A 26,406-nucleotide genomic window follows, 5' to 3' on the forward strand; every position below is an offset into this window, starting at 1 on the left:
ATTTATTTATTTATTAGATTTCTAGACCGCCCCCTCTCCCCGGATGAAAATTGTGAGCTTGAAAATAAGATTTTCCATCCGTACTCTAAAAATAGGATCTACACCAGAGGTGGTATTCAGTCAGTTCTGACAGGAATGGGAATTTTGCAGTATCCTTCCCCTGCCATGCTCACAAAGCCACGCCCACAGAACCGGTAGTAAAAAAAAAAATGAATCCCACCACTGATCTACACCTGCATTTCTCTTTCCCTTGGGGCAGCAATGAATGTTTTATAATTCTGCCATGCCTCTGTCTGCCTGATGGGACTAAGCATGGCTCTCCTTCACCATTCCTACAACTGTTGTGCATACTGGCCATAAGATTCCGTTCAGGGGTCATTTTGTTACTTTGAAAAGAGCTCACTTCAATTCAGATTTTTTAAAAAAAAACTGCTTTAGTTCAGAGCTTAGTTTGAGATTAGAATTGTAGTATTGCATAGTTCAGGAAAAACAAACACAGCTAGCATTTCTTTTCACAATAAAATGAGATTCAACGTTTAGAGTAAGACAGTTTTGAAGGGATCACAAGTTTCATATATTAGAAATACAAGTAAAGAAACTTTGGAACTGGCAACCTTTAAACTGTGATTGTTTAATGAAAAGTCCCCATAGTGTTCTTTTGGGGCAGAAATTGATGATTCTGGAGCCATCTTTGCAGATTCTGTAGAAATTAGATTTTAGAGAAATTTGAAAAAAAATGGTTTTGCTTCCTTAATTCTCCAACCAACCTTGCCAGACATCATCTAGACTGGCAAATTGTATTTCAATGAAGGACAAATAATTTTCCTTGCCATAATCATACTAAGCATTACTGGATTGGCTTACTATAGTACTCTTTCCTCTTACCATAATCTTGCTTACTCTTTAATAATTAATTACTCTTTAATCATTGAGAGAAATGGATCTAAGAGTCTGGTTGCCTGGTTGAGTTGAGAACATTTTCTTAGAATATGCTAATGTTTTACAGACAATAATTTGGAAATTTCAATTTCAGCAGTCCTTAAAAACTTTGTGTATGGCAATTGGGAATTAAATTATATTACAGCAAGGATGCTGAAGTTCTGTTAAGGATTTTATACAATATTCAGATTACTTGCTGGTTCTAGGTTAAGGACTGAAATGAACAGCTTAAGCTTTTCTACTTACTTAACCTTCTCCACAATCCTCCTCCAAACAAAACAGCACTTTTTTGTCCACTCAGTAGATGCCTCTGGGGCCATAAAAAGGGTCCAAATAGTCACATGCAAGCTATATTTTTCACTTCCTTTCATTACTGCATACTTTCCTTGTTTATTTACGTATATCCTTATCGCTAGATAAAGGTCTCATATAATGCAATGTAATTTAAAGTTCTTGTTGTGTTGCATGCATGTTCTGTATGATTAAAAGGCAGGTAGTTTAGTCACTTTAGTCACAAATTGTCTCAGATGTTTGTTCTGGCTGCCCTTTTGTTTTAAAAGTGCCCCATGTCTACTGATACCTCCTGAATGGCAACTAAATTCATCTATTTTAAAACAAACCTGTCTCAAAAAATCCTGTAATACTTTGTGTTTACTTGCCTGAAACTCTGGCATGCAGGTAGTTTGAATTCTTATTTAGCTATGGCAAATGATTGCTAGCTATTTGGCAAATAGTTTGTGTCAATCAGCATCAATTTCTCTAAAACCCATGTTTATGGAGATTTTGTAAAACCCTTGAGAAGGAAATTAATATCAGCTAGCCAAACTTTCTGCCATCTTTATTAATGCCAGTATAAGAAAAGTGCGGGAGCTAATTAACCAATCTTAAGCATTTTCATAGTAACTGTAAAATAGCTAATAAACATAGTGTGGGAGGAGTTTGGCTCATGTAATTTAGCACCATTGATTAGAAGTCAGACTCATTCAGATGCATATAAAATTCTGATGCTATTTAAGGGCAAAAATCTACTTTCTGTAGAGGAGCTTGTGGTGTATTCATATAACATGCTTGTTTAGAGTTAATTGGACCATGGTTTAAATAATGCTGAGTCAAAGCACCTAACGGTATTGCTACTTGCTAGTAATAGTCTGTTGTATGATTTGTTTGTTTGTTTATAGCCCACCTTTTATTATTTTACAAGGCAGTGAATGTTACACCATAGCTTCCACCTCCTACATTCCAACAACCCTGTGAGGTGTGTTGGGCTGAAAGAGGGACTGGCCCAAAGTTACCCAACTGTCTTTTATGCGGGGCTTTAAAGTCTCTTGTTTTCTAGCCTTCTCTCTTAGACCAAACTGTTTTTGTCTAGAATTTGAATCTAGCCTCAAAAGACTTTTTTCACTGCTAGAGTTTAAATTAGATCTTTCTATATTTAATTCTATATACAGTATGAAGTAATTCTAAGTCATGGTTTTACAGTTAGCATTACAGATGACTCACAGGGACTATTAGTAAGTGACATAGTCCTGCAGCCAGCTTCTGATGATACAGTTAACCTTACCCTTCTTTTAACTTGTTTATTAACTCAAGTCCCCTTCAAGGTGAGCTCACCTCCTGGGAACTTAACAAACACACCCATGTAAGCTTCTTGGCAACAGCAATAGAAATATGGAAATAACTGGCTGATAACCTGGCATTGCCCGGATATTTATTTATCCCAATCCTGTATTAGACAGGAATGGCGATGTCAAGTGGCAACGCAAATACGGAATGGGCTGTCCTGCCTCCTTCCATTAACATCACCACAATTCCTGAAGAGGCAATTTCAAGAGCAACTTTTCCCTGAACCCTTATTTCAGAGACAATTAGTTAAAAATCTTTTCCCCAGAGGCGTCAAGAAAAATGATACTATCTTGTTTTGCTAGCTGATCCATGATCATTTGGTATGCTTTTTCCTGATCTTGATTTAGAAGTGGCTTCTTGTCCATGATATATGCACTAACAGCCCCACAGGGGGCTGTCCAAAATGCACACTATCACTGTCAAAAGTACTGTGATTTGACACTATAGATATAATTCATTCCTTTCCATTTCAGCGGCTCAGGTGTTCCAGAGTTATGCTGGAATACCCACATACAGACACACACCCACACACCCTGAAGGGTGTTAGGGATGTGTTACCCCCACAGTATTTGTTTCCAGAGAGTAAGTCATCTGTGTACCAAGTCATTTCAGCGGCCCAGGCATTCCAGAGTTATGCTGGAACACCCCCACCCTGAGGGCTGTTAGGGGTGTCTTACCCCTATAGTATTTGTTTCCAGAGAGTAAGTTATCTGTGTACTAAATTTCATTGAAATTGCTTGGTGTTCCAGAGTTATGCTGGAACACACGCACACACACAAACAAACAAACAGAGTGATTTTTGTATACATAGATTCAACCTACCTATTTGGGGCAGTTTCAACTTCCCAGACTAGGCTACAGCCTTGAGATTTCTTGGTAATTATCCATCCAACTTCTAACCAAGTTTGACTCTGCTTAGCTTCTTGAAATCAACCAAGTAAAATTTTATGGATAACAGCTCTAGCTGAAAAAAAATGCTTTGTTCAATCTCCATTTCCCTCATGTAACATAAGTATTTCAGGAAGTTCTCAGATAATATATTTGTAGCACATGCTTAATCGCATCTGATAAAAACCATGTTAAGTATTTAGTCAGTTGCCTGGGTTAAGTGATCCTGCAAATGGAGTACCATTTCAGCTATAGTTGGCTCTCAATTTTTGTGGGCCTTTATTGTAATTTTTATACAATTTAAAACATTGCAATGATTTTTTTTCTTCATGTGCCCACAGGATATGGAACAAACAGGAAAAAAGAAAGATTTAGCTTCAGCAATCTCCTTTATAATCATTCTGTTCTTCCATATCAAGCTACAAACTAGCTTGCCCCGCTGTGTTCTATAACCCAATTGCTGTAGTGTTCTGTGTACACTGATGTGGAGAGACCTGGGCTATAGAATTGCCAAGAGTCAGACATGATTGAATGGATAACATCATCAACACTGTCATCTTTGTACATTGTACAAAACCAGAACTAAGTGCATCAACTGTAGGAAACACTATCGGTATTCAACAAATGCAGCTTTACCAGTTGCTCTCAGATTAGGCTCAAATACAGTGGAGTTCAATGAATTAAACAGCTTACACTTCAGCTTGTTGTGGAACCTCAAACATGCTAGGAGAACCATCATGTTAAATCATACTATGATTTGTTCGAGCAAAGCATGCTGATGTGTTGTGTTAACCTGCATTTAGTACTTAGTTATGAACTTAGCTCCTCTATATACAGGCCAGATAGAAGCTTTTCAAAATAATTATTCTTTCCTGGATGGACCCAATTTGGTCTAGTGGTTAAGGCTAGAAATTGGGAGACACTGAGTTCTAGTCCCAAGCTAGGCACATACCGTATTTTTTGGAGTATGACGCATCTTTTTCCCTTAAAAAAGAGGCTGAAAATCTGGGTGCGTCTTATACACTGAATACAGCATTTTTTGCCTCCCGAAACACCGCCCCATCACCAAAATGGCAGTGCATAGATTTAGAAGGCTTTCAGAGAGCTCCTGGGGGCTGGGGAGCATAGAAATTAGTGAAAAACAGCCCATTTTTGCCCCCCCCCCAGTAGCACTCGTTTCCCAAAAGCTATTCATGCCCCTTTTTGATTAAAAAATGGGCCAGTTTTCATGAAAAATGGCCTATTTTTTGCTTGTTTTTGGCCCCCCTACTCCCCAGGAGCATTCTACAAGCTTCCTAAGGGCTATTAATGCCCTTTAAAAAAAACACAGGCCCGTTTGGGTGAAAAACGGCCATTTTTGGGAGGTTTGCAGAGTGCAAAACCTTTTTTTAAAATTTCCTCTTCAAAACCTTGCTGTGTCTTGTACTCCAGTGCATCTTATACTCCAAAAAATATGGTAGGTAGGTAGGTAGGTGAACTTGGGTTAGTAAATTCCTCAGCCCTAGGAAGCAGGCAAGGATAGGTCACTTCTGAAAAACTTTTACAAAAAGCTGCAGGGACTAATCCAAGCAGTCACTAGGAGTCAAGAACTGACTCAAAAGCATATACACATACACTCTTTCCTGGATCTGGATGTCTCCAGAAGTTGAACTTCAGATGAGTTAAATTATGATGCTGTTGGGCAAAACTATGATTACAGTGTTTTGACTCAAGAAATAAATTCTTATGATATGCCTGTTAATTTTACTGATGCTCATGTTGAGGCAAGTGACATACTAGACCATGATTGCCCAATCTTTTGGTTTGCCTGGGCCATGTTGAATGAAGAGGAATTGTTTTTATTGCCATATATAAAATATATACAGAAGTTAAGGTGGGCAATGAGTTGAACATACCTGTTGACTATGGTATATCGGACAATTGCCATAATATTGATCTCAGCAACTGGATTATCTCAGTAGTTATTTCAGAAGAGGATAACAAAATGGATATGAATGTTATGTGAAGCCAATGATATTTGATAAGGCAAGGCCACTCTGTGTAAAAGTGTGGAAATAAGAAAGCAGCATGGAAACTTATCGAAAGTTGCATTTGGAACAGTACCTATCCTGAACCACCAGGACAGCTGAAGGCAGATTAACAAGGTAATTAATCCTTCCTCTTAAAAGTTTGAACTGAGTGTACACATTTGTGAGAAAATTAACACACAAAAGATGAATTAGATGCTACTAATAGGATTTCAGGCTTATCTATCTATATACAAAAGCCAAATACTACTCACTCATCACAAAATCTCCAGAACCGTAAAGCCTACAAACTTGAAATTTGGCACGTATGTTCTTCTTGGCTTCTAGGTGCTCGCTAATAAAGGATTTTTTGAAATGAACATCAGATCATTAGTATTTCTTATACAGTAATTAACAAGCTCTGATGCTAAGGAGTTCTACTTCCCCTCCTCACCTGAAAAGAATTCTGTTCCAACTGCCAGTTGCCTCACATTCTGTTACCTCAGTTCAAACTGGCAGACTTTCTACTCCTTCACTCAGGAGCAGTCTGGTGCTCCTTATAGTACTAGACGTCCAGTACCTCACCAAATGTCTACGCCTTCCACCTTTGGAACTGCTTGCAGGAGGGATAGATATTCCCATATGCATTTCAATCACCAACCACCACTAAGCCAACGGATTTAACCAGAGTGAACTGGATTTCTCCTGCTTTGCCTGCACACAGTTTCGTTGGGAAGCACGGGTATCCAGCTAGTACAGTATATGATTCTTGGGGAAAAGGAACATCTCATATACTACCGAGTACTTTTTGGAAAAAGCCCCTTTGAGCACCTCTTTGAAACACATCTTATTTCTATGGCATTTCTAATTCTGTTTCGGCTCCACGGTTTACAATGCCCTCCGTGGTTGTGTATCCGTGCATACCTATAAATAACACCCGCAAGAAGAAACGCCTGACGGAGCCGAGCAGGATTTTTAGGCGACAATAAACAGCTCCGTCTCCTTCACCCCGCCCCACCCCTCTCCCGATGCTGCGAGACTTTTCAACGGCTTTCAATGCCGCCATTGGGCCGTGGCAGGTCAATTAACGGTAGGATCTCTTTAGCCAATTGGGTGGCGCGGAGCCCTTAGATCCCTGCTCCGCCCCCCCCTTTTTTTAGCATTGGTTCCCGCCGGTGTCGCGAGCGTGGAATCTAGTTCGGCGCGCGCTCCGGAACCTTAGCCTCCTTCGAGGGCGGGGGAGCAAGACGGGCGGGCCCGCGCGCCGGCGCCTCACGTGACCTGGCCGGCAGCTAGGCGAAGATGGCCACCGTCTCTTTGGGTTGAAGGATACGGAGCGCTCCACCGCCGCCGCTACTATTATCGTACTGCTACCACCACCACCACCACGTCAACAGTCCTCCTCCAAACGCTCGTCCTCCTCGACCGCTCCCTTGCGCTGGTAAAGGGCGTGCAAGCGAAGCAAACGGCTCGGCAAGGGGAGTGGGGGCTGGGGAGGAGGGCGGTGGTCGCAGACCGTCAGACAAAGGGAGCGGAGCTTCCCAGCCGCCTTCGTTCCCTGCCTTCATTCCCGAGCTGTTGTAGCCTAAAGCGGGCGGTTGGGAACTGGTGGGGATTTGAAGTGGTGTGTGTGTATGTGTGTGTCAGTGTGTAAAGCCGCTGCCCAGCGACCTATGAACAGGTGGTCGCCTCTCCTCCGAGGCGTAATTTTCCCCCTTGCATTCCCGCACGTTTGTAATGAGTCGATGCTTTGGGTTGCGGGGTTGCGGGTGGCTATAGAATCTGTTCATTTAACTGCTAGTGACGTAGAGGCGAATAGGGGGGAAAATAATGTCTATCCATAGCCGTTATCTTGGATTCCGCCGGTTCTTCCGCGAGCTGGTTGCTTGAGAAGGGCGACTCAATGAGTTTTCGCTTAAGGCAAGAAACACGGAAAGACGTGGGGAAATGTCTGGGTTTGTTTGATACCCAAGGGGAGAAGAGCGGAATGCGTAATAATGTTAAATCAGTTTGGCATTTTGGCAGTTGAAAACAAAAATAGGCGACAGCGCGAGAAACAGACAGACAGACACCCGCGCGGTTATTAAGGCATTACGTTATTATAATCAGGAAAACCCTGAGTTTTAAGTCCCTCCTTAGGCAAGAAAACTGATTGAAGCCACTGGCTCTCAGCCCAACTCACCCTCAGAGGGTGATTGTTGGGGAGACAGTAGGAAGAGGAATGAATATTGGGTGTGTTTGCTACCTGGACACATAGACTTTTTTGAGATTTAATCCAACGTCCTGAAGCAGGGATTTAAGTGGCCTTGTAGTTATGAATCATTATGTGCTGTGTTCCATCATCTGGCCTAGGCTTCTTCATTTCTATGGATTTTGCACTTTGTAAAATTTAATTTTCATTAAATTTGGCAACTGTTTTGCAATCCAATAACCAATAAAACTGTTGGTATTTTCATTAAAATCTGATAGTCATAATAGGCCAGCATACTTTCTTGCTTTGCAAAGAGCACTTAGTGATAAATGCACACTGGCTACATTAGGATGACATAACTGTCTATGAAACCTGGCAAGAATATATGTGGCTCCCTTTATTTTGCAAGGTGGCAGAGTTGGAATATTTGAAAGGATTTGAAATGGCATGCCCTTTTGAGTTCAAATGAAGCAAAGAAGGATATTGAGCGCTCCTCAACCGCAATGAATAAATTGAAATAATGAGTAAATTGAAGAATTTTGCTACTTAATATTGGTGCACTTGTTAAAATTATTTTTGACATTTTTAAAATTGTTTGGAAATGTTAATATTTGCAGGCAGAGAGAGAGAGAGAGAGAGAGACAGAGAGACAGAGTTGCTTACCAGATAAAGTTGTATTTACCAATATGGGGCCCTCCAGATGTGGACAAGAGTCAATTTACCTGGATTTAGTGATGTGTTTATTTGTACAGAACACATTTGAACCACAACTATATGTTGTTTGTGAACTCAGTGATGTTTATGGCTCATTGTGTCTTGTAAATCAAACAAAAATTATTAATTAAGGAACCCATGAATAAATATGTTGTGTAAATAATCAGACTGTCTAAGTAGATATTTTTCTAGCCTACTTTGTGGTTCTGTGTAATAAACAAGTGTTAATTATTGAACTTGTCTAAGTGGTAAACAAAGTGTTGTTTAAGTGTAGTAAAATTCTATTTTTTTTAAACATAAAAGACAACATAAAAAATTCTCATTCATTACATACAGCATGTCGTTTGGTTACAAGTGTTTGTGCATCCATATTTTCAATTGCGTATAGAATCACAAAATTTCCGTCTAATATAACTAAGTACCTCACTTTCATTGTACATCATATATTCAATTACAGTTAATCTTTCTTTCTTTTCAGCGAACCTAATTCCCTTGCATCCTTGATTGTCTATTTAATAACTATACCTTTATGTAATCTTTCCACTTGTTTGCAGTAAAGTCAAAGGTTGGTAATAATGTAATGAGGGATTTTTTTTGTAATTGTAGCTGTATTAATGGATAACATTAGTTTCACAGCATTTTATCTGTAAAATATTAAAATTAATACAGAAGACAAATGTTTCTCTTATATAAATTATTTTGTGAGAATATTAAAAAAACACATTGAGCCCAAAAGCTGATCTAATAGATTTCAACAAAATTAATTCTGAATATTAAAAAATATTCAGACATCTCTCTACATGGGGCTCCCCTTGGGACGCGCCCGAAGACTGCAGCTAGTCCAGAACGCAGCCGCGTGGGCTGTCATGGGGAGTACTAGGTACTCCCACGTAACACCTCTCCTGCGCGAGCTGCACTGGCTGCCTGTGGTTTTTCGGGTGCGTTTCAAGATCTTGATCACCATCTTTAAAGCGCTCCATGGCACAGGACCTAGTTACTTGCGGGATCGCATCCTGCCACACACATCCCTGCGGCCAATTCGCTCTCACAGGGAGGGACTTCTCCTGGTGCCGTCCACTAGGCAATGCCAACGGACGGCGCCAAGGAGTAGGGCCTTCTCTGTGATGGGCCCAACCCTCTGGAATGACCTCCCCCCCGACATTAGAACCACCACTGACTTCCGCTCCTTCCTACAAAAATTGAAGACTCACCTGTTCCGATTGGCTGGCCTGGCATAATCATAACTGTTACCTCCTGGCAGACATATTTCTTAACTGGTATTTTAGGGGAATTGTTTTTAAATGTAATTTTATGGGATATTTTTAGGGGTTTTAAATCTATATTTATATTTACTCAGCTGTACAGTTCTTTTTTACCTTCTTTTTAACCTCCTCCATATCTATCTTCCTATTTAACAATTTTAACTGTTCAATTATTTAGTTTTTATATGATGTATTTCTTGTATGGACTGTACACCGCCCCGAGTCCCTTTCGGGAGAGGGGGCGGTCTATAAGCGCTCAGTAAATAAATAAATAAAATAAATAAAAAATAAATTAGAAAAGATAAAATCTTTACTGTGGAATAATAAAGAGTGTAAATTGTTTTTTAATCAATTGTTTTAACTGAAAGAGTTTTGGTTAGCTTCTGTGGGACAGTACTGTATATGTTGTCAGAACCATTGCTAAACTTGGGATATATGGATACAGTTGCTGTAGTCTTAAGTACTCTTATTTAAAACTGCTGTGTTGCTAACATTGTCTACATAGGAATACCTTCCATTTCTCTTTGGAAGCTTTATCCACCATTTCCTGAAGATAGGTAATACTAATACACTGTAGAAAAAACAATAAAAGAACACCTTGAAAAGTGACAATTGCTAAAATAAACTCAGGAGTGAGTTCTTTGTGCACTGTGCTAAAATACAGCCAATATATGTAGTCTATTCTATGGACTTTTTCTTATTTAACATTCTGCAGGCTTAAAGTCTCATTAGGTAGTAAATTTTGTCATATAAAAGGCATCTTTATCTCTTGAGCCTATAAGTTAACACTTTATGTGAAAACGCTCTTACTCTTTAAATAATAATGTTAAAGAAATAACTGGACAAGTTTTGTGTGAAAACTTTTATATTGTTACATTCATATTGGACATGATAGTATGAAAAGGTTGATATTAGAATGCAGCTGATTAATGCTTCATGTATGAAAAAACCCAAATTGAGAAGAAAATAGTGTATGAGATTAGCCATCAAATGTTATCAAACAATTATAGGAAAATCATGAGCTTTGTTTTGACCAGAAGTTGAATTCCTAAGAATAGCACTTTAAGTGTGCACATCTAGAAAATCCTAAGAAGTGCAGAATTCACCATGAGTTCTGCTAAATAAGTATGTTTAATCTTGTAGATTTTCATTGAGGTTAAAGTAGAGATGGACTGTATTTTTTTTTTGGCGAAGGCCACATGCTTTCAAATACTTCGCAGACTGCACTGATCAACAACAGAATTGAATACTAGTGGAGACCAGGGGTTGATTGCTGCCGATTTTACTACTGGTTTGCAACGCGTGCACAACGCATGCGTACGCTGTTCATTGTAAATGAACAATTTATAGTGAATTGCGCATGCGCAGTCACTAGAAAATAACATGGCAGCGGCCCAGCAGCGGTGAGGGAACCGTTTTGGGGGCGTGGCAGGCCTGGGTCACTGATGGTTCTGTGACCCAGGCCTGAATGCCACTACCGGTTCAGATGAACCTGGTTGAACTGGGAGCAACCCACCCCTGGTGGGGACCCCCACTTTTTTTTGTCTGCCATTTTCCTAACTTTTTTTCAGGAATGGGAAGGCGCATCTTACTAGAAACTTGAACATATGTTGTCAACTTTTGAATATAGAATGAAAGCTACGGTTCAGTTCATTCAATACTGTCCTAAGATAGTTCATTAACACTTCTAGGGAGTTTAAAAGTTGATTTTCCTTGTGTATCCTCAGCTATTTTTGTCCTGCCTGACAGGTAATCAGTAAAATAATGCTACAGCATATGTAGCTTTTGTTTTTGACTGTCAAACTCCAGGATGTGGCATACATAGAATATTACAGAGGGATATAACTACATGATATAGCTTGCTACCAAAGTATAAAAAATGGATGTATGCATTTTTCTTAATTATAGGTTGCATCACAAGAACCTTCTTGCAAAATAACAAGCTATGATCTGTTATTTGCAGTAGGTTAAAAGTTCTTGAATAAAAATGAGTTTTATAACAGATGCCAAATGTGCTTTGTTGTTTGCTTATAATTTTACTTTGATTTTCTAGTAGGTTTAGGTTTTGTAGGTTTTTGTATATCTTTATGATACCTACCGGTAGATGTGCATTGTTGCCAGTGATCCAGGCTATTTTCCATACAGTACTTCTCTGGTGTCCCAAGCTTCAGAGAAAGGAAGAATCTGAAAGTTACATTTTAATGTTTTGAAAATATATTGGTGAAATATAATGAATAACAAAATACAATCATAATATGTGCAGTTGAAAATGACATATATTATAGTGATTAAAATAAAAGATAAAAAAATAATAAAAAATAAGACTTATGTAGTAGCATATAAAATCAATCCAGTCTTTGTCTACATAGGAATGCATTCCATTTCCAGTTAAAGTTATCACTAAAAGTCATACCAAAACACTGTATATTACTCCATTTTCTTATTTTTAGAATGTAAAAATATTTCAAAAATCATAAAATAACCTTTTTTTTGTAGGGAATCTAGAAAATTGCTATCAACACCTTTCAATTTCAGTTCTGGATTCAGCTTTATGTGTTTGGTGCAATATGGCTCTTCTAAAAAAGTTAGAAATTAGTTTTTGTTTCTGTACTGACTTTTTAATAATAAAGAATTATCCTTTTCATTCAGGAGCTTTAGCGTCAGTCCCAAGACCTTAACCACTACCCTACACTGACGCATTAATTTTTTTGAAAAAGTCATTTCAATTGAGTTAATTTGCTAGGGACTTCATGAACATATCTGTGTAGCATCATTGAGGAAGTACTTATAGGAATTATTTGAATTAATATGAGTAATATATTGGAATGTATTTTTTTCCAGCTTCATTAATTTGCCGTATCTACAAATCTAATAGTCATCCATGTTTTTAGGAAGTTCTGTCTGGTGACCTGCAGGAAATATTTTATTCAGTCCCTTCTTTTTTATTATTTTTAACTTTTTACTCAGAACTGATTTTTCAAAGAGTTATATTAGCATTCATTATTAATGCTAGGATATCTAACCACTCACTTCTGTGTACATTCTGTGAGATAGTCTTACTGCAAGTAATCTTTATAATACCGTGTTTTCCCCAAAATAAGACAGGTTCTTATTTTCTTTTGCCCCACGAAATATGGCCTTGGCCTTATTATAGGGGAGGGGTTATTATTTTCTGGGGCAGGTGAGAAGCAAGACGTGCCTTTTACCTTTCCAGCTCCATCGCGTTCCTCGCCATTGCGTTCAGGGAAGCCGCTGGTAAAAAAAAACCTCGTGAGTTCAATCAAACTTCTTGAAGTCGCGAGAAGGGGTTTTTATAATCGGGGGTTTCCCTGGACACAATGGCCAGGAATGCGATGGACCTGGAAAGGTAAGAGGTGCGCCTCGCGGCCCAACACCGCCCACCTCGCCCCACTGGTAAAGGCAGCCTGCATGATTCCCTTCCCTGCCATCCCTTTAGCGAGGGGTGGCAGGTGGGTGGGAGGAGCAAGGCACGCCTCTTACCTTTCCAGGTCCATTGCGTTCCTCGGCCTTTCGTCCAGTGAATCCCCTTGTAAAAAAACCCATGAGTTGAACTCGCGAGGTTTTTTTGAATTTAAATTTTATTTAAAAATGTTGCAACAGAGTGCACTTATGTTAATATTGTAAAATGTGGAATGCATTTTAGTTGAGAAGGAAAGACAAGTTATGAAAGGTAACATGAAGGGAATATTGCTTTTCCACATGTCTTTTTCCCTGGTTTTTACAAAGTCTATTAGCATATCTTTATGCAATGGAAATATTTCCTCCTAACTTCATGATGAATAATATTAAGGTATATTGAATTGGAATATAGGTGAGAATTCCAGTCTCTGTTTTATTTATAGCTAATACTACTAGTTTCCTTATTTACATGGTAATAATACATTTTCACAATCTTTCATCAGCAAAGTTTGATTACTAATGATCACTTGTTTAATCTAATTGCAAGCTGTAAATTAAGCAGGATAAATACGTACAATATGTTACCCAAACAATTTTGTATGCCAATGGGAAAGTTGGAGTATAAAGGCTTCATGATGAAAATTCTGTAAAGGCATAAATTAATTCCACTGAGCAGTGAGGTTTACTTGTGTTAGGTGGTAATTATTATATTTACATATACCACTTTGCATGAAATACAGCCTCAGCAGCTGAATTTTCTGTACTTGTATGCCTTTATTAATTCTTTCTGTATTGCTCTATGTAGCTTTATCACTTTTTCCCATGTGCTTTTTAAAATGTATTCTTTCAGACAAAATATCTCAAATTGATTTTCTAAGGAAACTAAGATAGTTATGACAAATTACATAATTATAAAAATATATATTTGCTTTGGTGGTGGTCATGGTCTTCAGATTTTTTGTGCACAATTAGGTAGATAAAGGGAAGGTGAACATTTAATCTCTTAGGTCTATCTGTCCCACTGTTGGAAATAAAAAGTTGGAGACCCAGTCTATATTTGAACAGAATAGAATAGAATAACAGAGTTGGAAGGACCTTGGAGGTCTTCTAGTCCAACCCCCTGTTCAGGCAAGAAACCATATACCACTTCAGACAAATGGTTGTCCAATCTCTTCTTTAAAGGAGAATTCATAACTTCTGGAGGCAAACTGTTCTACTGGTTAATTGTTCTAACTGTTAGGAAATTTCTCCTCAGTTCTAAGTTGCTTCTCTCCTTGATTAGTTTCCACCCATTGCTTCTTGTCTTGTCTTGTCTTCAGGTGCTTTGGAGAATAGCTTGGCTCCCTCTTCTTTGTGGCAGCCCCTGAGATATTGGAAGACTGCTATCATGTCACCCCTAATCTTTCTTTTAATTAAACTAGACATACCCAGTTCCTGCAACTGTTCTTTGTATGTTTTAGCATCCAGTCCCCTAATTATCTTTGTTGCTCTTCTCTGTATTCTTTCTGGAGTCTCAACATCTTTCAGTCTCAACATTTCTACTAGAGAGACTAAAGACAAACTCTTAAAAGTATGAGGGGATTGCACATTGGTTGTGGTATGCATGGGTTTATTTGTCATTTCAAATAGTAACAGATGACCTCTGTTGAATTGTCATATTGTTGATCTTTTTTTGAAATAAATTTTATATATATAAATATAAAGATATATATATATATATAAAGATTTATATATATATATATAAAGATATATATATCTTCTTTCTAAGTGGTCTCTTCTAGTGTATATTTTTGAGCTATGACAATCCAAAATACTGCAGTGCTGATAAATGCATGGTTAAAGGAAATATTTATTCATTGGGCATCAGTTTCTTTTTTCTTTTTTATTAAAAGAGTTTTGTACAAACAGATTTTCCCCCTTTTCATCCCCCCCGCCATATAATGTAAATCTCATACAAATGCTATACCCCCCCAACCCCCCCGCAAAAATTCACATTCAAATATTATACCAAATACTTTGCCCCCTCCCCTCCCCCCGTCTTAAAGTAAATTACTCGTATTGTAACCCCTCTCCTCCCAACAAACACAATATAAATTTCTCTTAGATTAATAATAACACATTGATCCCATTTTCTAAGCTAATTTAACATCTATAACTCTTAATATAAATTTCTCCTAAAATAACAATATTTCGTTAATCCCATCTTCTAATTTATTCATACATATATATTGCCCCACCCTCCACCCTAACCCTCCCCCACCTCCCACACAAACCCACCCCCCTGACTTCCGCTGTATACCACTCTAACAATTCCAAACATCCCATATATTATTTACTCTGATCATCTATCAATCTAAACATTCTTACCTAAAGGCTACATAATAACTCCTAGTCTGGTATTTATTCTGTATATAATCAATCCATTTTGCCCATTCCTGTGTATAATCCTCCTGTTTCTGAGCTTTTAAGAAAGCTGAAATTTTTGCCATTTCGGCGAACCCCGCCACCTTCTGAATCCATTGATCAATTGTCGGTAAAAAATCTTTTTTCCAATGTTGCGCAATCAACAACCTAGCTGCTGTGACCATATACAAGGCCAATTTTGTTTCCCCTTTGGTGAAATCCTTAGCTATACCCAATAAAAACATTTGCGGAGTGAATTGTATTCTTTTCTTAAATACATTCTGCATAACCCACCATATTTTTATCCAAAAAGCTTTAACCTTGTTACAAGTCCACCATACATGAAAAAAGGTAGCATCTAGACACCCGCATCTCCAACATTTTGGTTGAACATTTGGGTACATGCATGATAATTTTTTAGGATCTAAATACCATCTGTAAAACATTTTATAAAAGTTCTCCCTTAAATTCTGTGACTGTGTAAATTTAACATTCTGAACCCATATTTTTTTCCCACGTTTCCAACATAACCACTTCACCAAAATTCTGAGCCCATTTAATCATACAATCCTTAACCAATTCACTTTCTGAGTCTCTTTCTAACAGTACATTATATATTCTTTTAACTTGTTTTGGGCCAGTCTCTTTTATCTGCTTAATCAGTTCCACTTCTTTATCCATAAAACCAACCCTGCGATCTTCTTCCCATCTCTTCTGTAGCTGTATGTAATGTAACCAATTTAAAGTAATTCCTTCTTCCAACAGCTGTTCCAAAGTTTTTAACTTCCATTCGTCCCCATCAGCGATAAGCACATCTTTATATAAACAACCCCCGAGTGACTTAATATTCATAATCCCCATGGTGTCTGCAAGATCCAACCAAAGCGGTATTTTATAATCCCAATTGGGCCGGTGCTTCTTCCATATTCTCATCAAGGCACTTCGGAGAACATGGTTGTTAAACACTTTATCCACCCTGTCTTCATAAAAAAGATATGCATGCCATCCCAGAACAAGATCATGGCCTTCTATATTCAGCAATTCCATTTTTGTTTTCCCAAACCAATCTGCTACATGCGTTAGTACCGCAGCTTCATAATACAATCGAAGGTTTGGGAGTCTGAGGCCGCCTCTTTCACGAGTATCTTGCATAATCTTCATCTTTACTCTCGGTTTTTTCTCCTTCCAAACAAATGTATTTAATGTTGTTTGCCAATTTAACAAGGTTTTATCTGATTTAAGCACCGGAATCATCTGGAATAGAAAGATAAATCTAGGTAGAATGTTCATTTTAATTGCTGAGATCCTTCCAAGCAAAGACAATTGTAACTTTTTCCACGCTTCAAGATCTTTCTGTATCTTTTGCCACAACACTTCATAGTTATTTACGAAAAGTTTTGTATTTGATTCTGAAATTTGTATTCCTAAATATTTGACTTTAGAAACTATTTCAAAACCTGCTAAACTTACAAGTCTCTTTCTTTGAGTCTCTGTCATGTTTTTAACCATCATTTTTGTTTTGTTTTGATTTAGTCTAAACCCAGACACCATGCCAAATTCTACTATGATATTTTTCATCTGGATTATTGATTTCAAAGGATGTGAAAGGGTAACAACCAGATCATCGGCGAATGCTCTAGTTCTGTATTCCTTTTGTCTGATAGCTATGCCATCTAAGGATTTTGAGTCCCGAATTGCGTTCAACAAGACTTCCAAAGTTAAAATAAATAACAATGGGGATAATGGGCAACCTTGTCTTGTGCCTTTTTGTATCTCGAAAGTTGTTGACAAATTTCCATTAATAATAAGTTGTGCATTTTGTTGCTGATAAATTGCTCCAATCGCCTGCCGCAATCGTGGTCCCATATCCATCTTTTCCAAAGTCTTGGTTAGAAAGTTCCAATTCACTCGATCGAAGGCCTTCTCTGCATCCAAGAAAACCAGCACTGCAGAGATCTGCTTATTCTTATCAAGATAGTCAATTAAGTCTATGAGTTGCCTTACATTCTCCTTCATATGTCTGCCTTCAATAAATCCTGCTTGATCATGATGAATAATCTCTTGAATAACCGGCATCAATCTGTTGGCTAGTACCTTAGCAAATATTTTATAATCTGTGTTCAGAAGAGATATCGGCCTGTAATCCTCTGGTTTCTTAGGGCCCTCTTTATCTTTAGGTATCAATGAGATAAAAGCCGCTTTCCATGAGGAGGGTATTTTACTTCCTTGTTGTATATTACAAAATAGTTGTGTAAGATATTCAATCATTTCCAGTTGTAAAGTTTTATAATACATTGCAGTCAAACCATCAGTCCCTGGAGCCTTAGCTAATTTAAGTTTTTTATAACTAAAGTGATCTCATCAGCAGTTATCAGACGTTCCAGATTTGCCTTTTGAAGCACAGAAATTTTAGCAACCCTTTTTCCTTCCAAAAAATCATCTATTGACTTGTTCTGTATATTATCCTGTACATATAGCTTAGTATAATAGTCCACAAATGATTTTTTAATCAACTCTTTGTTGATATACCGTCTTCCCTCGATACTCAATTTTATCAATAATTCTGTCATTCATATTCCTTCTCAAAGTATAAGCCAACCACCTATCAGGTTTATTAGCCTTAGCAAAGGTGTTATGTTTAGCAAATTGTAAGTTAGTTGCTGTTTGTTCTGCTATAAGCATCTGAAATTGATCTTTCAACAGCTTTAGCGCCATCTGGAGCGCCTGGTCATTCGGGTTTGTTATAAGCAGCTGTTCCTTGCTTTTTATTTCATCTTCCAATTCCATTCTCCTTTTCTGTCTAACTTGCTTATGTTTAAAGTTCATATGTATCAGGACCCCACGCATATAAGCTTTACTTGCATCCCAAACTGTTTCAATGGGAGTACCCTTATTCATGTTAAAACTGAAAAATTCCTTCATGTGTTTTTTAAGTTCATCAACATTTTTTTCGTATCTAAATAAATTTTCATTTACTCTCCAAGACCTTCTTGGCCTCTTCCCTAATTCAATTTGTAACCACACCGGACTATGATCGGTAAGTGTCCTGGCGAAAATCTTGGATTTCTTAGCTTTAGGAAGTAGATCCGGTGTTAACAAAAAGAAATCAATCCTTGAAAAGGATTTATGTCTATCTGAGTAGAAAGAAAAATCCATCTCATTTAGGTGTTGTGTCCTCCAAACATCTTTTAATTTCAAGTCATCTTGTAAATCAAAAAAAGCCTTTGGTAATTTGGTAGTGAATTTAGTCTTTGTACTCTTATCTATCCTTGGAGAAATCACTCCATTCCAGTCTCCCATTATTAGAATACTCTTAAAGTTCCAGTCTAAAATTTTTAAATGGAGCATCTTATAAAAGCTTTCTTGGCGTTGATTTGGAGCATATATTCCTAGCACCAAAATAGGACCAAAGTCTGTATCAAATTGAATTGCTATATATCTACCAGCGTCATCCGCCTCTATAACTTTAGTTGAAAATCTTTTATTTATATATATCACCACACCATTTTTCTTTACCAAATCAGAGGCAGCATAAGATGTTCCCAGTTTTGAATTCACTAAATACTTCTGGTCTTGCAGCCTAATATGAGTCTCTTGAAGGCAAACAACATCATTATTAAATTGCTTAAAATAATAAAATATTTTTTTCCTTTTTTGTGGGGAGTTCATTCCGTTCACGTTCCAAGATAATAGCTTAAGCATCTTTAGATCTGGTCTGGAGCGTTGAAAGCATTTGCTGAAGATCTCTCTCCACAAGACTAATCTTCGGCCCTGCTCCTCCCATGGCTCCGGTTTGCTTCTTAACTTCTTTCTTAGCACATTGTGTTTGGGGGTCGACGCGCTTGTGAGATTCTAGCATTTGTCTAGTCGTGGATCTAGTAATACGTTGTTCGACAGGTTTAAGTATCGGCATTTCAGTGAGAGACTTAGACGGTCCTTCTTCCAAGAAGGAACTCAACAAAGATCCAGAGGGGTCCACTCCACCTACAGCACCCTTCACCTCCTTCTCTTTTTGTGTCTGCATTCTTTGTTCTTCTGTCTCTTTCTCAAACATCCTCTGCTCTAAGACATCCAAATCTACTGGTGTTGGTGTAGATGTACGTGGGGGGGGGTTGCATTTTTCTTGAGTATTCCATAATAAAAGTCGCTAGCTTTGTCTATTGTATTCAGACGGTACCTCACCCCTTCGTAACTGAATATAACACCAATTGGGACATCCCATCTATACTGTATCTTTCTCTTCTTCAATTCCGCTACCAAAAATCCAAAATCCCTTCTGAGCTTTAACATCGCTGGAGGTAACTCTTTAAAAACTCCAATAATTTTTCCATCTATTTGAAGAGATGAATAAAAGGAGATCTGCAAGATATCATTTCTAAAATTTCTCTCAGTAAAGTATATCACAACATCACTTGGTAGTTGCCTTTGTGATGCTATACGTGAATTTACTCTGTAAATTTTGTCAATCCTAGCAGAAATCTCAGAAGAATCCTCGATTTTTAATAACGTGGCCAAAGCATCAGCACAAGCTTTTCTTAAATCCTCTCTAGGGTTTTCTCTGATACCCCTCAGTCTGACAGCATACTCCATAGATCTGAATTGCATCATAATAATCTCCTTATCCATCCTTTGCATATTCCCCTCCATTTCAACAAATTTCAAATCCGTTTCCTTCATTTTAGTTTCCAAATCCAAAGCCAGATGTTCAACTTTACTGTCCACCTTAAGAACAATTTCTGACAAACCTGCGGCTATAGTGTGTAGGTTTTTAGCAAGCTGATCATGTTTTTTAATGGTATCCTGAACCATTTCTTTAACCTCCTTAATTTCTTTGCCTAAAAAAGCATTTTCTTCTCTTATAAAGTCCTTCAAATCCTGGTAATTTATTGTAGCACCTAGGGAAGCCAGCTTATGTTCCGTTGCCATGTTTAACAACAAAAAAAAACAAAAAAACACCACTTTCTCACAAAATACTCCTCCAAATAGATCAAATTGTATAAACTAACTTTAAAGTTGTTAATAATTCTTTCAGCCACCTCTAGCTATCACCATTCAGTTAACTTTCGTTTTCCTTAGGTATTCGGCTATAAATTAATACTTGCAAATGTTTCTTTCTAAGTTGCTCGATGTTAAAACGTTGACATTTAAGTAGTTCAGGTTATGTAAACTGGCTTAAAGATTGTTAATAGTTAGGGTAGTTTCAGCCGTTCCGCCTTTACTGCCCCGGCTATCAGCAAGTAATTAGCTTTCGTTTTCTGTAGGTTTTCAGCTATAAATCAACACCATTTTGAATCCTTTGTTCTAAGCCCACGCCTCTCAAACTCAGCAGTAGCGTTCTTTTTTAAAAAGATTTTTTTCCCCCAGTTAAGACTTAAAATACTTGCAAAAGTCTTCCTTCCTTCCTTCCTTCTTGAGATGTTGAGATGTTGAGATGTTGTTAGAAGTTAAGGCTGTTCCCGGCGACTGGCTCTGCTAGTTAGCAGAGGTTATCAAAAAGACAGGAGAATGCAAGAACTGCAAGGGGGGGCACACCTCGTCGCACTCCAGAGGCTATAAATCCTTCTGGAGGCTACACGAGAGGCTCAACCCGACAGCTGAATCTCTCCCTCATAAATTCCAAGAATCTAAGAGTGTCCAAGGTGTTAAAGATCGTAAAAAAACACCTCTACTGCCTATTGATCTGACAAGCTCAAAAAAAAGCCTGCCGTCGGCGCCAAGAAGCAACCCGGAAGCCGGCATCAGTTTCTTTATTACTATTAGATGTAAACTAAAGCTGTGGTATAATAAAGTAAGACATTTTAAAGATAAATTGCTATTGCTGTATCAAAATACCAAATAAATGTTTTACATGTGCAGAAATTTTGTTTGTAATTCATTTTTAACCATTTCTTTATTATTACAACACTAAAAAGCTGAGTACCTTGAACATTATCTGTATACAGATATAACAGAATTTTTTTTTCTAGTGATAGACATGAAATCACTTTATCATCCGACTCTTTCAGTATGTTACTGACACATTAAAATGGTTCCTTCTGTTTATATAGATAACTGCCATTGTGGAAACTGACCACTTAGGATGGCTAATCTGATGTCTCAGAGTTTGGTGACTTACGTGGAAGAAGAAAATATTTCTGCTTTGAAAGCATTTCTTGAGAAGTGCAAAGATGTGGATGAAAGGGATGAGGTATGATAAACTGTGAAGTAAAAACTTTGAAAATTATCCAGTTTTGACTAGTTTTTAAAAACTATCAGAGGCTGTGGAAGCATGGCAAATTGCTGATGTTCATTATGTTCACCATTTCAGAGCAATTAATTTGTGATCTTTAAATGTGAGATGTTGACATGGTCAGATTACATTTTTGCTAGTCTGTAGCTAACCTCCATTGTAAGCCAGTGTGGTTATTTCAGAGGTGGGTTCCTATCGGTTTGGATCGGTTTGGCCGAGTAAGTAGTAACTCAGCCTGCCACGCCCCTGAACGATGGAGCCGCCATCTTGTTTTTTGCTTCTGTGCATGCACAGAAGTATTCCTTAGTATTCTGCATGTGCATCAAGCGGGCACAGCGCGTCCCTGAGTGAATTGGCAGCAGCAGCAGCGGGAACCCACCCCTGGCCCTGGGTCATTTGATGTTTTGCTTAACTTTGCTTAGTGTCAAAGTTGCTGGTCCCAGTTAGGATTATAAAATGAGAACTACCTGTTGTGTTGTTTTTTTTCCTACTGTTTTAGGAGATATGCTTCAGTCTCTAAGTAAACCTTGAATACTACATGGCTTTCTGCTATAAGAATTGTTAGCTTGCCTCTTAATTAGCTTTTTCCTACATGTATTTTCTTTTTCTTTATATTGCAGAATGGTCAGACTCCTTTGATGCTAGCTGCAGAGCAAGGCAATTTAGAAATTGTCCAAGAACTGATAAAGAAAGGTGCCAATTGTAACCTGGAAGATTCAGTAAGTACTAAGAAGCTTATTCTGGTTTATACTTTATCTCTCCTCCAGTACATTTAATTTGCCATTAGCCTTTATGTATCTTTAAATCAGACCTGTGAACACAAAATATACAACAGATAAGACTGTGCCATTCCATCCTATTGTTTGTTACAGTAAATAAAGTATGATATCGTGTCTGCAAATCGTTTTTGTTAAAGCTTAATAGTTTAAGGGAGTTAATTCAGCTAGAACAATCTTGATTGTGGCTTCTGCCTGTCCAGTGGTGGGACTTGAATAACTTAACAACCGGTTCTCTGACTGGGTACGTGTGGCTGGTTGGTTATGTGACTGTGTGGGTGACATCATTCATCACACTTAGCCCCGCCTCCTGGCCACATGCCTCAAAGGCAGAGATAGGATTCAGCAGATTGGGGCTAATCCTACCACTCTCTGACGCTGCCCCTGCCTGTTTTTTGGCCTTTTTTCAGATTGTTTTCAGGCCAGTTTTTTGGCCAAAAAAATGGCTGAAAAACAAGCGGGGGCAGGGCCAACCAGTGGTGGGATTTGCCGGTTCGCTGAACTGCGAAGAATCTTAACTACTGGTTCGCTTGAACCAATGCGAACCGCCAGCAGCTCACCTCTGTGCCTGTCCTAATAGATTTGGAGAAGTGGGCAATGCTCTGAGCCCCGTCAGTGAGACAATGTTATCTGATGGGTCCTTGGAAGTGTGCCTTCTGTGTCATGGCACTGGCCTATCCTATCTTGGAATATCCTAGTCTTGGAGATATGGATGATTGCCCTTGAGAAAAGTGAGGATTGGTTTTTTTTCCTCAGGCATTGTGGCCAAGTTATTAATGGAGTTGGGAGGCAGATAGATGAATGTGAATTTTACCTTTATAAAACATTCTTTTTTTATTGGTTTTATTGTAATTTCTTTGATTGTTATGAACTGTCCAAAATCATTGACAGTCAGTTGGTATTCAAATTTAATAATTATTATTAAGGCCTCAACCTTACTTTTTTTTTTAAAAAAAGAAAGCTGTATTGCATTTTTATTTTGTTTATAGCTAGCTGAACGTTCTTTCTAGTATATGAGCAGCTATATAAATTTGTTTAATAAATGAAATACATATGAAAGCTTGTTCTTAAGTACTTATAAAACTGACATTTTCCTTCTTTGATTGCCTTATTTTAGGATAACTGGACAGCTCTTATCTCTGCATCTAAAGAGGGGCATATTGCTATTGTGTCAGAACTCTTAGCATGCAATGTGAATCTAGAACATCGAGACATGGTATATTTTTTACTTTTATGATAACATCAAAGTGTTATTTCTCCTGTATCTTTATTTGTTAGATTTATATCCTGCATTCATGCAAATCTGCACCAGGCCTCCTTCCAAGCCTTCCCCCAACTCATGCGCTAGCCCTTTCCAGTGTATGCCCTGGTCTCTCCAACCCCACTTGTATGCTTCTTCCTGGGATTCCTGCTGCCTTCCGCTGAATACCCTTAAAGTTACTATGACAGCTGGGACTGCTGGGATTCTCATTGCCAAGTGATGTACTCATGATATTGCACTTTCCAACTGCACTGTTAATGATGGCAGTCCCGGTCCCAATTGCTGTCACCACTTGAGAACTACCTGTATGCTATTTAGCTCATTTTAATTATGATGTTAGAACTCAATTTGGGTGTGTTATAAATAGTGTTAGGTGATTGTCTTTCTTGGAATGTAATGCCAGAAGATCATATAGATGTTTTACATAATAGAATGCATTTGCTAATTGAGTAAGAGAATTTCAAAGGAAATTTACAAGTGCACTGTCCAACAGTAACAGTTCAGAGAATAACCCCATATGAATAAAATCTATACTTCTTGCATTTCACTTTCCTTTGCCTCATTGTTACATGTATTTCCTTTCTGTCTTGTTTACTATCAGTGTGTGTAAAAAAAAGGTCACATAGTGTGTAGAAAAGTCAAGACTGAGTTTGATTGGGTGGAAGCGTTGTGCACGTTGGCATGTCTATATGCGCAGCTGTACTTATATAGATATCATAAGTGAGGGTAATGCTCTATGCTTCTGATGAAATGGATCCCAAATCTTACACAATAAGACATTTATTATTCTTTAAGAACCTTAGGACTTTGTTTTTGTTGCAACATAACACTTTTTGTGTTCCTTTGGAAATGAATATATATTGGTGTCTTGAAGATAATTCAGCAATTATGTAGCTTAGTCCTTTGTTTAATTGTAGGAATGCTATAATTTTCTGTTTTATGGTTTTAGGGTGGGTGGACAGCCCTTATGTGGGCATGCTACAAAGGCTCTACTGAAGTAGCTGAACTGCTTCTTGAAAAAGGAGCAAACCCAAACATCACTGGTATAGTAAGTTCATTTTCCCCCTTTTTTGTAGTCAAACATTAACATTATATCAATTTGCACTTGGAATTGTTTATATTGAATGATATTATTCAGATAATTATAGAATGTGAGGTAGAAAGTCTTCTGTTGGCCATTAGTCTAGCACTAGTCATTTTTAGTTTGTGTAAAATTAATATTTTCCCATAAAAGACTATCGATAGGCCTTGTTTAATGACTACAATTGGGACTGGCAACTCCCAATTAAGCAAAGTGATCGCCAAGTGAAATTGCAATTGTGCTTATGATCTTGCTTCAGCTTTCCTTTGCTTTACAGGCCTGTGAAGGTTGAAAATGCAAGGATAGGTCATAAAGTTCCTTTTCCTCACAATTGTAAATATGAATGATTGCCAAATGAGATAGTTGTTAACAAGGACCAACTATAATGCTTTTAAAAATGTCTCGCTGCCCTTTAAAACAATAATTTTAATTTAACATAATTGCAGAATTGATTCAAGATAATAGAAATTATTTTTGATAAAAGTGAATATTTATAGACGATGGTATTAACTAGTCCAGAAATGTCTTCAAGAAAACAACCAAGCTCATAAAGCACTGAGACTCCTCATAATAGAAATTTTCAACTACCATATTTTTCGGAGTATAAGACCATATTTTTCGGAGTATAAGAAGCACCCTTTTTCCTCAAAAAAGAGGCTGAAAATCTGGGTGCACCTTATACATCGAATACAGCATTTTTTGCCTCCCGAAGCCCCGCCCCTTCATCAAAATGGCCGTGCATAGTCTTATGAAGGCTTTCAGAGAGTTGCTGGGGGCTGTGGAGGGCAGAAATAAGCAAAAAATGGGCCGTTTTTTGCCCCCCTAGCGCCCAGCAGCACTCTATAAGCCTCCATAAGGCTTTGCATGCAATTGTTTTGACGAAAAACGGGCCGTTTTTTTGCTTTTTTGGCCCCCCCAACCCCCCAGTACTCTGCAAGCCCCCCCAAGGCTATTCATGCCTTTTATTTGAAAGAAAGGCCTGTTTTTGCAAAAAACGGGCCATTTTTCGGTTTGCAGAATGCAAAAACTTTTTTTTCTTTTGGAAAGCTCTTTAACTGATGAGAATTGCATTGATCAAGTGCTGTGCCAGCAGGAACAAAGTCTTAAGGTCTGTCAGCGATTTCCTTCTCCAGCACATGGATAAATACACCTGGAAACATCTACCTACCTACCTACTCTCTCTCTCCCCACCTACCTACTGTATTTCTCTCTCTCTATCCCTCTATCTACCTATCTACCTACCTACCTACCTACTCTCTCTCCCCCCTCCCTATCTACTGTATTTCTCTCTCTCTCTATTTCTCTCTTTATCCCTCTACCTACCTACCTACTCTCTCTTCCTCTCTCCCTATCTACTGTATTTCTCTCTCTCTCTATTTCTCTCTTTATCCCTCTACCTACCTACCTACTCTCTCTTCCTCTCTCCCTATCTACTGTATTTCTCTCTCTCTCTATTTCTATTTCTTTCTATCCCTCTACCTACCTACCTACCTACCTATTTCTCTTTCTCTCCCTCTATCCCTCTTCAAAACCTTGGTGTGTCTTATACTCTGGTACGTCTTATACTCCGAAAAATACGGTATATAAAAAAGGCACACTCAGCCATGTTTTGC

The 26,406-nt window shown here is 38.1% G+C and overlaps 1 protein-coding gene across 2 annotated transcripts in view; it reads left to right on the forward strand.

Moving 5' to 3' along the window:
• Window positions 1-6,649: 6,649 nt before the first annotated feature.
• The window catches only part of KIDINS220 (kinase D interacting substrate 220), a 69,524-nt gene continuing 49,767 nt past the window's right edge, over window positions 6,650-26,406 (forward strand). For both annotated transcript variants that reach the window (XM_081941322.1, XM_081941321.1), the window contains exons 1-5: window positions 6,650-6,897; window positions 21,494-21,633; window positions 22,296-22,394; window positions 23,569-23,667; window positions 24,662-24,760. In XM_081941322.1, the coding sequence (XP_081797448.1) occupies window positions 21,526-21,633; window positions 22,296-22,394; window positions 23,569-23,667; window positions 24,662-24,760 (405 nt within the window). In that variant the 5' untranslated portion in view covers window positions 6,650-6,897; window positions 21,494-21,525. The remainder of the gene's footprint in view (window positions 6,898-21,493; window positions 21,634-22,295; window positions 22,395-23,568; window positions 23,668-24,661; window positions 24,761-26,406) is intronic.

Source organism: Natrix helvetica, assembly GCF_964273705.1.
Source record: "Natrix helvetica genome assembly, chromosome: 2".
NCBI lineage: Eukaryota > Metazoa > Chordata > Lepidosauria > Squamata > Natricidae > Natrix > Natrix helvetica.